Source organism: Salvelinus namaycush, chromosome 14 (genome assembly GCF_016432855.1).
Source record: "Salvelinus namaycush isolate Seneca chromosome 14, SaNama_1.0, whole genome shotgun sequence".
NCBI lineage: Eukaryota > Metazoa > Chordata > Actinopteri > Salmoniformes > Salmonidae > Salvelinus > Salvelinus namaycush.
The window spans coordinates 27544147-27560130 of record NC_052320.1 but is presented as its reverse complement, the minus strand read 5'-3'; the positions used below and the strand labels follow the sequence as shown (position 1 = coordinate 27560130).

General features: G+C 44.9%; 1 protein-coding gene across 5 annotated transcripts in view; it reads left to right on the top strand.

Annotated features, from left to right (window-relative positions):
• Positions 1-15984, top strand: part of usp19 (ubiquitin specific peptidase 19) — a 44103-nt gene that overhangs the window by 22053 nt on the left and 6066 nt on the right. For 3 of the 5 annotated variants that reach the window (XM_039008339.1, XM_039008337.1, XM_039008336.1), the window contains exons 10-22: positions 1568-1755; positions 1929-2121; positions 2268-2401; positions 2567-2725; positions 2849-2959; positions 3459-3569; positions 3677-3919; positions 5056-5174; positions 5344-5487; positions 14303-14643; positions 14800-14910; positions 15066-15282; positions 15511-15663. In XM_039008339.1, the coding sequence (XP_038864267.1) occupies positions 1568-1755; positions 1929-2121; positions 2268-2401; positions 2567-2725; positions 2849-2959; positions 3459-3569; positions 3677-3919; positions 5056-5174; positions 5344-5487; positions 14303-14643; positions 14800-14910; positions 15066-15282; positions 15511-15663 (2224 nt within the window). The remainder of the gene's footprint in view (positions 1-1567; positions 1756-1928; positions 2122-2267; positions 2402-2566; positions 2726-2848; positions 2960-3458; positions 3570-3676; positions 3920-5055; positions 5175-5343; positions 5488-14302; positions 14644-14799; positions 14911-15065; positions 15283-15510; positions 15664-15984) is intronic. The other 2 variants (XM_039008340.1, XM_039008338.1) reach the window with 1 other exon arrangement.

The window sequence follows — 15984 nt, the reverse complement described above, 5'->3', positions numbered from 1 at the left end:
ACCCAGCCACGACCCATCTTCAATGCTCTTACTGAGGGAAGGAGGTTGTTGGCCAAGATCTCGCGATACATGGCCCCCATCCATCCTCCCCTCAATACGGTGCAGTCGTCCTGTCCCCTTTGCAGAAAAGCATCCCCAAAGAATGATGTTTCCACCTCCATGCTTCACGGTTGGGATGGTGTTCTTGGGGTTGTACTCATCCTTTTTCCTCAAAACACGGCGAGTGGAGTTTAGACCAAAAAGCTCTTTTTGTCTCATCAGACCACATGACCTTCTCCCATTCCTCCTCTGGATCATCCAGATGGTCATTGGCAAACTTCAGACGGGCCTGGACATGCGCTGGCTTGAGCAGGGGGACCTTGCGTGCGCTGCAGGATTTTAATCCATGACGGCGTAGTGTGTTACTAATGGTTTTCTTTGAGACTGTGGTCCCAGCTCTCTTTAGGTCATTGACCAGGTCCTGCCGTGTAGTTCTGGGCTGATCCCTCACCTTCCTCATAATCATTGATGCCCCACGAGGTGAGATCTTGCATGGAGCCCCAGACCGAGGGTGATTGACCGCCATCTTGAACTTCTTCCATTTTCTAATAATTGCGCCAACAGTTGTTGCCTTCTCACCAAGCTGCTTGTCTATTGTCCTGTAGCCCATCCCAGCCTTGTGCAGATCTACAATTTTATCCCTGATGTCCTTATGCAGCTCTCTGGTCTTGGCCATTGTGGAGAGGTTGGAGTCTGTTTGAGTGTGTGGACAGGTGTCTTTTATACAGGTAACGAGTTCAAACAGGTGCAGTTAATACAGGTAATGAGTGGAGAACAGGAGGGCTTCTTAAAGAAAAACTAACAGGTCTGTGAGAGACGGAATTCTTACTGGTTGGTAGGTGATCAAATACTTATGTCATGCAATAAAATGCAAATTAATTACTTAAAAATCATACAATGTGATTTTCTGGATTTTTGTTTTAGATTCTGTCTTTCACAGTTGAAGTGTACCTATAAGTAGGATTTGTAAGTAGGTGTACCTATACAGTGTACCTATACAGCCTTTGTAAGTAGGAAAACCTGCAAAATCGGCAGTGTATCAAATACTTGTTCTCCCCACTGTATGTGTATATGGGTATGTGTGCCATGCGTGACTGTGTTAATTTGGGTGATGGGCAGGCGTGTGGGTGTGTACATTCAAGACAGCACTTCCAGACAGGAATCTGAGCACTGAAACTAATCCAGTAACTCAATATGTGTGCTTCAGTCCCGTCTGCTGCTCTCCCAACTCAACGGGTCTCTGGGTGTCTTAGCCTAGGCACTGCAGTGTTGCTCTATGTCCTTAACTTCTAATATCTGTTGTTGTGCTGGCACTGGTATCTTTTGATATAGTTTACAATACTAGTAGGCCTAGATGCAGTAGGTGGTACTTGTACAAGTTGCTCTTGTCTAAACACAGCAAGCAGACAATATCATTTTTGTACTTCGATGAATGAATACTCAGTTCATCGGCCGTATGCAATTGTTCTTCTCTTGGTCCTGACAGTCGTTTGTCGTTGACCACAAGCTCCATCCCCCTCTGTTTAAGGTGCAGTGGGGGGCGCCAAGGTTGCTGTGCCCTCCGGGCCGTCATCTCAGACTAGTCAGCCGGGCAGCAGCCAGCACAGCCTCCCTGCCAAGGAGGAGCCACCCCGGGCAGAAGACGGAGGCCTGGACAATGTGTCCGCCCGCACCGTCTCAGACCATGCCCCTATCAAACAGGAGCCTGCAGTCACGGTGAGTTGGACGAGAGGGTGAGAGAACTGGCCAAAAAGGGAAACGGTTTGAAGTGATTGAGGTGGTTATTTGGAAATGAGTAGGGGGAAGGGATTTGTTTTCTTTATCATGCTATCCTTTGAGCCTTGAAGGTTGGTATTTCATCCCTTTGTTTCTCGGCCTCTCCCCCTCAGCCCAAACCCACCTGTATGGTCCAGCCCATGACCCACGCGCCTCCTGCTGGCAGCGAGCGCAGTGTTGAGGAGGAGGAGGAGAAGGTGTGTGTGCCAGGCTTCACAGGCCTGGTCAACCTGGGCAACACATGCTTCATGAACAGCGTCATCCAGTCTCTGTCCAACACCCGAGAACTCAGGGACTACTTTCATGGTCAGTCTTCCCTACTCTTCATTCTTTTAGTTGATCACATTTTACCTTTATGAAATACATCTCTTGTAATGTGCATATGGAGCTAGTATCTGTTGCTGTAGATTGATATTAAACAATGAACTGTGTTCTCTTCCCCCTATGTGCAGACCGGGCGTTTGAAACTGAGATCAACTGTAATAACCCATTGGGGACGGGTGGTCGGCTGGCCATCGGGTTCGCTGTGTTGCTGCGGGCTCTGTGGAAGGGTACCCACCATGCTTTCCAGCCCTCCAAGTTAAAGGTGGCAATCCACACTCTTTTGAGAGTCCCATCTTTAACCCCCTCCTGTTATTTTAACCACCATACCATCATGCCTTCTACACGGATTAACACCGGCAGTATTCAGGTTAAGTACAGCCTCTCCCTTTAGTCTTCTCAACTTTATGTTTTGTATTTTATCCCCCAGGCGATCGTGGCCAGTAAGGCCAGCCAGTTCACAGGCTATGCCCAGCACGATGCCCAAGAGTTCATGGCCTTCCTCCTGGATGGTCTCCATGAGGACCTGAACCGCATCCAGAACAAGCCCTACACAGAGACGGTGGACTCAGACGGACGGCTGGACGAGGTGGGTGAAATAGAGGTTCGAGCAGCACCATTCACATGTCCACATTGATGACTGCTGTGTCACTGTTCCCTTGAGCCCAATTGTCCTGGAAAATGACATGATGGCGTGGTTGTGACGCAATAGGTGGTGGCGGAGGAGGCGTGGCAGAGGCACAAGATGAGGAACGACTCGTTCATCGTGGACCTCTTCCAAGGCCAGTACAAGTCCAAGCTTGTCTGCCCTATGTGCTCCAAGGTAAGAGACAGAGGAATTATTGCAATTCCCAAGCAACACTCGCCTGTCTGAATATATCTAGGTGTTTGTATTGAGGCTGGAGCTGGATTTTTTTTGTTTGACTGATGTATTCTAAGATTAACTCACAGGGATGATACTATAGTACCTCTGTTGCTGCGACCGTCCACTCCTGAATACATACCCTGACTGTTGTTTTAGGCATGTCTGTTCCAAAGGCACCATGATAATGGCCATTTTAATATGATGCAGATAATGAGAGACTCAGGGGCCTGGCTGTCAGGCTGAGCTGGAAAACCTAATTTAATAATAGAGGAAATGGACCCATCAGAAGCATTTACTGTGTGGATGGCTTGCTGGCTGTGTGGCAGAGTGGAACTAACTTATTTCTTCAGTGGTGCGATAGGGAGCACTAAAACTCAGTAATCTGATTCACAGTGCCATTGTTCTGACCTGTATGTTTTGTAAAGGTCAAATGTCTTTCTCCTCTCGCTATCTCAAGGTTTCCATAACCTTTGACCCCTTCCTCTACCTGCCCGTGCCCTTGCCCCAGAAGCAGAAGGTCCTCACCGTGTTCTACTTTGCTAAAGAGCCTCACAAGAAACCCATCAAGGTAAGATGAGATGTTGGTTTTGTTCGGATGGTTTCAGTTAATTTTATTTTACAGATTTATTTGATTGTTCTCTATTTACTCTGAATCTCGTACCTTGTGTGTGTCAGTTTCTGGTGAGTGTGAGTAAAGAGAACTCGAGCACAGCCGAGGTCCTGGAGTCAATCTCTCGGAGTGTGAGGATCAAGGCAGAGAACCTGAGACTGGCAGAGGTGGTGAAGAGTCGCTTCCATAGGATTTTCCTCCCCTCCCACTCCCTGGACACGGTCTCCTCCTCAGACATGCTCTTCTGCTTCGAGGTGCTGTCTAAAGAGCTGGCCAAGGAGAGGGTGGTGGTGCTCAGAGTCCAGCAGGTAAACGGCAGCTTAAATTCCCTAGCCTTCCTATTTTAAGCCATACGGAACTATGACAGAAGTACCGTAATTTCCGGACTATAAGCCGCTACTTTTTCCCACGCTTTGAACCTTGCGGCTTATACAATGATGCGGCTAATTTATGGATTTTTCCCGCTTTCACAAGATTCATGCCGCCAAAAAACTGAGCACCGTCACATAATGTGACGTAAATCGAGCGCGCTCAAACTTCCCATCATTCTGATTACGGTAGTCATTTTGTCACCCACATCATGGCAAAGACACGGAGAAATGCATATGATGCAGCTTTCAATTTGAAGGCGATCGATCTGGCTGTTGGAAAAGGAAATAGAGCTGCTACACGGGAGCTTGGCCTTAATGAGTCGATGATAAGACGTTCGAAACAGCAGCGTGAGAAACTGACTCAGTGCAAAAAGACAACAAAAGCTTTCAGAGGAAAGAAAAGCAGATGGCCCGAACTAGAAAATGAGGCTTGGATGACAAGTGGGGAGAAATCCTTCACTAAAACGGGCCGCATGCGAAGAGCAACTTATGGTCAAGTCTGCCAGTGGGTCCTGACAGCGTGGAGCATTGTCAAAAAAAATAAAAAAATCCACTATCATCAACGGGTTTCGAAAGGCTGGACTGCTGCGTATTGAAGAGGGCAGCATGAGCTCAGCGGGGAATTTGCCTCCGGATGAAAGTGACGAGAGCGACAATGAAAACGATCCAACATCGGATGAAGCAATTCTGAGGCTATTCAACTCCGACACCAAAGGAGATGACTTCAGTGGTTTCAGTGCACAGGAGGAAGATAGTGACCAATGACTTTCTTGGTAGGCTACTGTTTACTGCTATTTTTTAAAATTTGTTACAAGCCGTGTTTCGTTTAAAGGCCTATTTATTTTTGTTACAAGCCGTGTTTCCTTTAAAGGCTGTGTAAAGTTCATTTGTTTCAATGTACCGGTAGGCACCTGCGGCTTATAGACATGTGCGGCTTATTTATGTACAAAATACATTTTTTTTTTTTTTAATTCAGTGGGTGCGGCTTATATTCAGGTGCGCTTAATAGTCCAGAAATTACGGTACCTAGTATCTGTGTTTAAGTCACATCTGTGTGTCTGTCCCCCCTCCAGAGGCCTCAGGTCCCCAGTATCCCCATCTCGAAGTGTGCTGCCTGCCTGAAGCCTCCCCTCTCAGAGGAGGAGAAGCTGAAGCGCTGCACCCGCTGCTACCGCGTGGGCTACTGCAATCAGTGAGTCAACACACTAAATGTCAGCTGGCACTAATGTCGCGAGGCAATTGAGTTTCTCTACCAATAAAAACACAATGACACAGGATAACTATTTCACAACTATTGCCCATTCTCTCCTAAATGATTCCTAACTCATGAAAAACCAAACTTTTTTCTCTTCATGTTTCAGGGCTTGCCAGAAAAATCACTGGTCCAACCACAAGAGTCTGTGTCACCCCAACATGGAGAACGTGGGGCTTCCTTTCCTGGTCAGCGTCCCTGAGTCCAGACTCACCTACGCCCGTCTGTCCCAGCTGCTGGAAGGATACTCAAGGTACCACTGGGATCTCCGCAATCGATGGATGATATGAATGCTGCTCTTTATAAAATCAAATATAGATGCCAATACTAGGGGTGTGACGTTTAAATGAATTTGAGGTCGTTAACGTTGAGAGAAAAAAAATCTTAACCTGGAACTGATATTTTTTTTAACATAGTTAAAATCACAGTGCAGTAAACGCAGAAATACCATTAACAGGTCCCGTTTATCATCATATGTACATCATAACAAATACCTAACACAACAATGCTATACGTTAGTAGGAGAAGATATGCATCTTTCAAATGAGTTACCAGGGATCGAAAGCACGTCATCGTTGTTAATATTTGCCAGGGATAGAAAGCGATCCGCATGTCATCGTTGTTAATAGTTGCCAGGGATAGAAAGCGCTCTGCACGTCATCGTTGTTAAGTTGGAAGAATGGCAGAGAGTTAGACAGGGAAGCGACAGCAGTGAAGTTCTGTATGGCAATACATTGTAGAATAATAGTGAAGACATCAAAACTATGAAATAACACGCATGCAATCATGTAGTAACCAAAAAAGTGTTAAGGCCAGGCTAATAGGGATTTTTTCCCTTTACTCTCATCAGACTGAATCTTTACCAGTTGAAAGTATACATAAATACAATATATTATTGTATTACAAGTTTTATGCAAATGAGGCAAACTGTCCTTAAATATGCGCTAATTTGCATATTATGGGAATCCGTTTTTAGCACATTGCTTCAAGGCAGAATGCTTTTGTGATAAGACAATCAATGGTCAGGCTTTTTCAGATCAGTTTGTCAAAATATTGTCACGCCATGGAATTATTTAAAAAACACTTAATGTATGACTGATGCATATTTTGCACGTATTTACACATTAAAATCAAAACGACACAATATATATTTTTTAAAGCCTCTAAAAGTCTGCCTATAAGACCTAAGAACCTCTGTGTGGAATAATGGGAATGTGCGTCCTTTGAAGACTGAGAAAAATTTATTTGTGTACCGGGAACATGTTATTTTGAGAAAATGGCCAATAAAGATAGGCTAATGCAATTAAAATGTACTTTCCATAAATATGTCACAAACTCTTATTCACATATCACTTCTAAACTGACAAATAAACATCAAATATACATTGGCACGTTTAATACATTTGTTTCAAGCAATAGAGCATATGCTTTGAATACTGGTCTGTTGGGCAAATATGCAGTTTTGGGCAAATTCTCATCACTTTGCTCAATTTGTCACATACAAGGATTTTGTATGGCTGTTGAAATGTGCAGAACATTAATTAGCTATGCCTGCCCAATAAGTTGTTGCTGGTGACGCTTTACTTGCTTGACTGAGTCATGGGACCTGTGCCTACGCTTGGCACACTCCATTGAAGCAGCATCGGCTGTCACAACTCCTCTCTGATTGCTCCAGTGTCACCAAAGTGCTGTCAATGCACAATTTGTTCATCGCATTTGTTATAGCAATGACTCCCTCATTGAACGTGGCTACTGGCTGCTCTGTCAATGAGGGTTTTGCCCACAAAGACAGTTTTGGGGCATCGCGACCATATTACGGAGTTCAGACATTCATTTACATTCTGGTCTCCTCCGTGCTACATTCTTTTGAGGACGTTATGATTTGACATCCTATGATATACAGGTACCATTTTCTGTGTAACTTCTATAAAAAAATGGATGGATACGAAGGTTTTTGTGACAGGGTGGATATTCACTGTTTTCTTTGGCTCGCTCGTACCAGCACCAATGCACACACCTATCCCGTAGTTGGAAGTGAATCCTCTCTTGTGCCAAGTGCCATCAAAGGATACATTAATGTATATGATGGCATTGTCATCCTCCTTCAGCAACTCTGCTATTTTTTTAATGTTTTTTTTTAATTTAACCTTTATTTAACTAGGCAAGTCAGTTAAGAACAAATTCTTATTTACAATGACGGCCTAGAAACAGTGGGTTAACTGCCTTGTTCAGGGGCAGAACTACAGATTTGTACCTTTTCAGCTTGGGGATTCGATCTAGCAACCTTTCGGTTACTGGCTCAAGGCTCTAACCACTAGGCTACCTGCCGCCTGTCTGGGTCTATATCTGTATGCTATTCTAATTATCTTTGCAGCACTCTCCATTGACTGTAGCCCTCTCTGAATCTCTGCAACTAACGTGGGGGAGAAAGTACTCATGTCTGTCAACATTACAGACGTAACTGCAGGACTAAATATTAGCATATCAGCATGTATTTACTTTATGTAAAGCAAATTTCTCACTAATCACATTAGTAGGGATGCAAACTAGTCACCTTTCTGTGAAATTCGCCGTTTTGAATCCAAAATATGTGACCTACCTGATTCGTGTAGATCCCATGAGAAAAGTTTTTTTTGGGGGGGGGGGGTTGGATCACTACTGGTTGTAAGCTAATGAGTGATGAGCGTTTGGAGCAGTACTGGCTGTATCCAAGGCTCAGCCAATTGCTTACTCTGATTTGTCATCCAAAGGGTCCCAGCTATAACATGTAGTGTCGTTTTGTTAGATAAAATCCTTCTTTATATCCCAAAAAGTCTCTTTAGTTGGCGCCATCGATTTGAGTAATCCACTCGTTCAACATGCAAAGAAAGGAATTCGAAAATCTACCCCTACACTTTGTTTCAACAAGTCAAAATACGTTTCTATTGACTGCTCAGATACCATAAAATGTAATCAAACTATAATATGTCTTACAGAAAGAAGTATGTTCAATAGGAAACCGATTTTAGCAGGTGCGTAATTTCTTAATGGCGTGAGCAAACATGAATTTCCAAGACTGGCCTTCTGCTAAAACGATTATTTCTTATTCGTTTTTGAAGTTACAAGCCTGAACCTTGAACATGGACTGCTGACACCCTGTGGAAGCCATAGGATTTGCATCCAGGGAGCTAATTTTCAATATGACCTTACTCTTGCATTTCTAAGAGGATGGTCTCCATAAAAAAAAAGAAATTCTGGTTGGTTTTTCTATTGGTCTATTGTTATATTCTCCTACATTATTTTAACATTTCTACAAACTTCAAAGTGTTTTCTTTCCAATGGCACCAATTATATGCATATCCTGGCTTCAGGGCCTGAGCTACAGGCAGTTTACTTTGGGCATGTCATTCAGACAGGAAGTGGAGAAAAAAGGGGCCTAGCCCTAAGAAGTTTAAGCTGGATGCCTCTATAGAGGTGAAAGGAACACCACACACTTTCCCTCTTTCTCACTTTTGCTGGCACATTGTAGAACAGATGTCCACAGGCAGAAAGTGTATAATGTGCAGTGTAGCCCAAAGATATTGTTTTTGTTGTGTTGAACTAGACATTAACACACGTGAGGGGGGGATTATAATTTTTTTTAAACTCAGTGAATGTAATTTTTGCACACGTGTATCCTTGTGCACTTGATCGTTGTCTATAGTGGCCACTATAATAGAGCAAAAATAGAATGCTTGTTAGAATGAAACAATTTATACTTTTAAAATGTTTTTTTCCCAAGTGCAATATTTATGTGTGGTCACAAGCGTTATATTATAAAGGCTGTCATGGCTAACTGCAATATTAGTGTATTGTTTTTTTTCTCAAGACTTGTGTCATTTGAAGTAAAGTCTAGGCAACAAATATTGGATTGCTTTCTTACATTTTTTTTAGCTATGAGTTCACATTAACCACTATTTTACACACAGACTGATCATGTAGATCATATTCTTTGTTTAATTAGTTAAAACCTGCATTTCCCCCTAGCAGGGATTTTTTGTTGTTGTATGTTTCAGTGCAAAATAAAGGGGTCACCTTTTTGGGCCCTCACCAGTTTGTATCCCTGCATTCGGCTACAGCCCTATGACACTGTAGGCCTATGTGACAGCCTCATTGTATAGTTTGTTGTCCTATCACTCTGTTTTATCTTTGAATACATTTGCTGGAGCAAGGAAATAAATATTATGTATACACAGCAAGTCACCTGACAATAATGGGCCACACTCCCTTTTTATTTACCTGTCACTCTTCTCTCAGATCTCTATGAGCTGAGACGCAAGGAATGAATCCCTAGGACTTTGCTTATTTTCTTCAGCGCTGCATAACCAAGTCCAAGTTTGTGGGCTAGAAGAACCATCCTCACATTTATAATGCTACATCTCCCCTGGAGCGCTCCTGCATCCTGGAGGAAGTGTAAACACTCCTCCTAAATGTATCACGATCACCTTCAGTCTGCACATTCTATCATGACAGAATTACAGAATCCCTGGTTGGTGGGGTCTATGGTGATTTTCAGTCCAGTGTTTAGACACTTAGGGCAAATCAAATCATGTACAAGTTGATTTATTTGAGACATGTAGAATAAAAGCCACTGTTGACTGTCTGGTTGATTGCTGCTAGTTGTCATCTTCATCTCAACTCATTTGCGTTGCTGCGGGCTACTTCCCTTTGCCTCCTCTACCTGTACTGCCACTGCCTCAATCAGCGGATCAGGCAAAATTTTCTTTCATTAACTGCTTTTCTGACATTGGCTAACGGAGCGAGCCTATTTTTATTCACATACTGTAGGTATATTTTTTGAGATTTTGTCTCTCTTTATGTTGATTCTTCTTCACGGGGGAACCAATCAGGTTGCCGGATAGAGTCTTTAAATGCCAGTAACCAATCGGATGTCAGGATTTGTTTTTGTATTTTTCTTTTTTCCTTTTTTTCTTTCTTATTAACAACCAATCAATACAGGAAGTACATATGGGAACACAAGTGTATATATAAATAATAAACAAAGGACATTGGGCTAGGAGGTACAATATCACATTACACAAGGACCTAATGTCAGGAAATTACTACTCTTTCAGCACTACGTCTACAAAGGATATAGCCATGTATGGACTAGCTAACGCTATGCTCCACTAAACAAGCTTTTGAATGATATGATTCAACATGGAGAGTTTTTAATAGTAGTTGAAGTTCCACATGAAACATGCTATCAAGAACGACATATAAGGTAGGTGTAGTTGACAGAGTTGAGAGAGAATTATACAAATAAAGTATTTATATACATTATTGCCGATTTTTTTATTTTTTTAATATTTATTTTTATTTTTATATATATATACACTGCTCAAAAAAATAAAGGGAACACTTAAACAACACAATGTAACTCCAAGTCAATCACACTTCTGTGAAATCAAACTGTCCAATTAGGAAGCAACACTGATTGACAATAAATTTCACATGCTGTTGTGCAAATGGAATAGACAAAGGGTGGAAATTATAGGCAATTAGCAAGACACCCCCAAAAAAGGAGTGATTCTGCAGGTGGTGACCACAGACAACTTCTCAGTTCCTATGCTTCCTGGCTGATGTTTTGGTCACTTTTGAATGCTGGCGGTGCTCTCACTCTAGTGGTAGCATGAGACGGAGTCTACAACCCACACAAGTGGCTCAGGTAGTGCAGTTCATCCAGGATGGCACATCAATGCGAGCTGTGGCAAAAAGGTTTGCTGTGTCTGTCAGCGTAGTGTCCAGAGCATGGAGGCGCTACCAGGAGACAGGCCAGTACATCAGGAGACGTGGAGGAGGCCGTAGGAGGGCAACAACCCAGCAGCAGGACCGCTACCTCCGCCTTTGTGCCAGGAGGTGCACTGCCAGAGCCCTGCAAAATGACCTCCAGCAGGCCACAAATGTGCATGTGTCTGCTCAAACGGTCAGAAACAGACTCCATGAGGGTGGTATGAGGGCCCGACGTCCACAGGTGGGGGTTGTGCTTACAGCCCAGCACCGTGCAGGACGTTTGGCATTTGCCAGAGAACACCAAGATTGGCAAATTCGCCACTGGCGCCCTGTGCTCTTCACAGATGAAAGCAGGTTCACACTGAGCACATGAGCACATGTGACAGACGTGACAGAGTCTGGAGATGCCGTGGAGAACGTTCTGCTGCCTGCAACATCCTCCAGCATGACCGGTTTGGCGGTGGGTCAGTCATGGTGTGGGGTGGCATTTCTTTGTGGGGCCGCACAGCCCTCCATGTGCTCGCCAGAGGTAGCCTGACTGCCATTAGGTACCGAGATGAGATCCTCAGACCCCTTGTGAGACCATATGCTGACACATGCACAGTTGTGGCCTGCTGGAGGTCATTTTGCAGGGCTCTGGCAGTGCACCTCCTTGCACAAAGGCGGAGGTAGCGGTCCTGCTGCTGGGTTGTTGCCCTCCTACGGCCTCCTCCACGTCTCCTGATGTACTGGCCTGTCCCCTGGTAGCGCCTCCATGCTCTGGACACTACGCTGACAGACACAGCAAACCTTTTTGCCACAGCTCGCATTGATGTGCCATCCTGGATGAACTGCACTACCTGAGCCACTCGTGTGGGTTGTAGACTCCGTCTCATGCTACCACTAGAGTGAGAGCACCGCCAGCATTCAAAAGTGACCAAAACATCAGCCAGGAAGCATAGGAACTGAGAAGTGGTCTGTGGTCACCACCTGCAGAATCACTCCTTTTTTGGGGGTGTCTTGCTAATTGCCTATAATTTCCACCTTTTGTCTATTCCATTTGCACAACAGCATGTGAAATGTATTGTCAATCAGTGTTGCTTCCTAAGTGGACAGTTTGATTTCATAGAAGTGTGATTGACTTGGAGTTACATTGTGTTGTTTAAGTGTTCCCTTTATTTTTTTGAGCAGTGTATTTTTTTGTAAATTTTATAGTTGCAAAATATTTCAATCTGAAAATTGACAGATGGAAGCAAAATCCCAGTTTTTGCCTGTGGTGCCTGGCCTTAAACAAATCAAAATACTTATTTTCCACCATAATTTGCAAATATATTCATTAAAAATCCTACAATGTGATTTTCTGGATTTTTTCCCCTCATTTTGTTTGTCATAGTTGAAGTGTACCCATGATGAAATTTACAGGCCTCATCTTTTTAAGTGGGAGAACTTGCACAATTGGTGGCTGACTAAATACTTTTTTGCCCCACTGTACATATGAAGGAGTAAAACAGTATGTAAACATTATTAAAGTGACCAGTGATTCCATGTCTATATACATAGGGCAGTAGCCTTAAAGGTGCAGGGTTGAGTAACTGGGTGGTAGCTGGCTAGTGATGGCTATTTAGCACTCCGATGGCCTAGAGATAGGAGCTGTTTTTCAGTCTCTTGGCTCCAGCTTTGATGCACCTGTTCTGACCTCGCCTTCTGGATGATAGTGGGGTGAGAAGGCCGTGACTCGAGTGGTTGATCTTTTTTGCCTTCCTGTGACATCGGGTGCTGCAGGTAGTTTGCCCCCGGTGATGCGTTGGGCAGACGCACCACCCTCTGCAGAACCTTGTGGTTGCGGGCAGTTGCAGTACTAGGTGGTGATACAGCCGACAGGATGCTCTCAATGGTCCATCTGTAAAAGTTGTGGGTCTTAGGGGCCAAGGTGAATTTCCTCAGCCTCCAGAGGTTAAAGAGGTGCTGTTGCGCCTTCTTTACCACACTGTCTGTGTGGGTGGACCATTTCAGATTGTCAGGGATGTGTACGCCACGGAAGCGTTCCACATTTTCCACTGCGGTCCCATCGATGTGGATAGGGGGGTGCTCCCTCTGCTGTTTTGTTGGCGTTGAGTGAGAGGTTATTTTCCTGGCACTACACTCCCAGGGCCCTCACCTCCTCCCTGTAGGCTGTCTCGTCATTGTTGGAAATCAGGCCTGCTACTGTTGTGTCGTCTGCAAACTTGACGATTGAGTGAGGCGTGCTTGGCCACGCAGTCATGGGTGAACAGGGACTACAGGAGGGGGCCCCTGTGTTGAGGATCAGCGAAGTGGAGGTGTTGTTTCCTACCTTCACCACCTGGGGGCGCCCCGTCAGGAAGACCAGGACCCATTTGCACAGGGCGGGGTTCAGACCTTGGGCCCCAAGCTTAGAGGGTAGTATGGTGTTGAATGCTGAGCTATAGTGCATGAACAGCATTCTTACATAGGTATTCCTCTTGTCCCGATGGGATAGGGCAGTGTGATGGTGATTGCATAGGCTTTGGATCTATTGGGGCGGTATGCAAATTGAAGTGGGTCTATGGAGTCAGGTAAGGTAGAGGTGATATGATCCTTAACTTGCCTCTCAAAGCACTTCATGATGACAGAAGTGAGTACTACGGGGCGATAGTCATTTAGTTTAGTCACCTTGGGTACAGGAACAGTGGTGGACATTTTGAAGTGGGGACAGCAGACTGGGATAGGAAGAGATTGAATATGTCCGTAAACACTCCGGCTTACTCAAGTCGGCCACGGAGAACGACAGCCCACAGTCCTCGGGAGCGGGCCGCGTCGGTGGCCATGTTATCATCAAAGCGGGCAAAGAATGTGTTTAGCTTGTCCAGGAGGAAGACGTTGGAGTCCGTGACGTGGCTGGTTTTCCCTTTGTAATCCGTGGTACCGGGCTACCTTCAGACGAGTTTTGTGAGACTTTGGGGGTCCTAAAGCAAAACAACCGACATGTACGCGTTCGTTAGTCTCAGATTTCCATAGAGGTGTCTTATTAGTGTGTAGCCAAACTGTTCGGACGCTACAGACAGAGGTTGATTGGCGGTACCGTCTTCAGATGAGCCCATACAAAAACATACCTCTAGCTTAATCAGACAGATTTTGAAGGACTTTTTATTTTTTATTATGCTAATTAGATTTAAGCGGGGGCATGAAGGTCGACTCTAGGTGGTTAAATAATGCAAAAATGGCAGTTTCAACATTAACATTTTTAAATTTGTCACATCCCTAGTCAATACAACATGCTGATTTTGTCATTGTTGGACTGTCACAGATTCCTTTGTTCACACCCCTTTCCCCATCTCTAGGTATTCAGTGAACGTGTTCCAGCCTCCCTTCCAGTCTGGCAGAACGTCCCCAGAGGGCACCCAGTGCCGGGCTGACCTCCCCCCTCCAGCAGAGACCCCTGATGGTGTGAGGCCAGGGGATGAGGCTAGGGGCGGTGGGGCGGGAGACTCTGATCAGGAGAGCCCCTTTCTGGTCCCTGAGTCTCCATTAGAAACAGCTCAGGCTTCAGCACACCCAGCCGGAGATCCAGACGCCCTCTCCACCCGCACCACAGACTCTGGCTTCTCTGAGCCCTCCTCCTGCTCCCAGGACCCCCAGGGAGAGAAGGAGACCTCATATGAGAAGGCTGTCAGGCCAGAAGGTAAAGGCAAGCATAGTCTGTCATTGAGTTATCGATAATATTGTTTTAACTTCCACTTTTTCCATTAGGTTTTTCACCTGACCATAGATATCTTTCATTGTTTAATCCTGTCACTCTGTGATTTGTGACTGTATTTTCTACTGTTTGTGTGTCTAGCTGCAGTGACAGGCTACCAGCAACCATCAGAATCTGCGTCCAGCCACGCTTCTCAGTTCTACATCTCCATCCTCGACTCCAACAGCAGGGAGCAGAAACTGGAGGAAAAGGGTAAGACAAGGTCCTGATAGGTCACTATCCCGTACCCATCCTTTACCCCTAATGTAAGACAAAGCAGAAACGCATTGATCTGCTGTGTGTTATTCAACATTATTCCTTTTACAATATGTATTTTTCAGTGTTTGTCATGTCTTTCCCCCCTCCAGAAGAGGCTGTTCTGGACCTCCCTGACGAATCCACCCTGGCACTAGTGTGGAAGAACAACGAGCGTCTCAAGGAGTATGTGCTGGTCCGGTCCAAGGAGCTGGACTTTAAGGAGGACCCTGGGTCGGTCAGTGAGACGGCCAGGGCTGGACACTTCACCCTGGAGCAGTGCCTTAACCTCTTCACTAGGCCTGAGGTGCTGGCACCAGAGGAGGCATGGTAGGAACAACACACACATATCAACATAGCCTTCAACATACACTAACACGCGCACATACTCAATCAAATGTAGCCCTACAGTCACATAAAGCGATGAACTAACACACGTATACATGCACAGTTAACATCGTCATTGTTCTCTTACTGATTTCGCAATTGTTTTGATGGATTACAAAGCTAACAGGAACTCGCTCGCTCGCTCGCTCTCGCTCTCTCGCTCTCTCTCAGGTACTGTCCAAAGTGCCAGCAGCACAGGGAAGCCTCCAAGCAGCTGCTGCTGTGGCGTCTGCCCAACGTCCTCATCATCCAGCTCAAGCGCTTCTCCTTCCGCAGCTTCATTTGGAGGGACAAGATCAACGACATGGTCGATTTCCCTGTCAGGTAAAAATGACATACACAGACGTTAAAGGGTCAGTTCACCCAAATAACAAAATTACTCATTGGTTTCCTTACCCTGTAAGCAGTCTATGGACAAGGTATTACAGCAACCCATGCTTTGGTTTAGTTTTCTGGCACTGTTTCCACACGCTAACGTTTTAGCATTTGTGGCACGAATCCCATTCAAGCCGTGGGACTGCTACTAGCATTTTTTGCTCATCATGTCTAAATCATCCAAAAGTGTCTCATTGATTGTGGAGAGATTATTTGAACATGATGCATAAAAAATGCTCATATCTGTCCCATGACTTGAATGGGATTTGT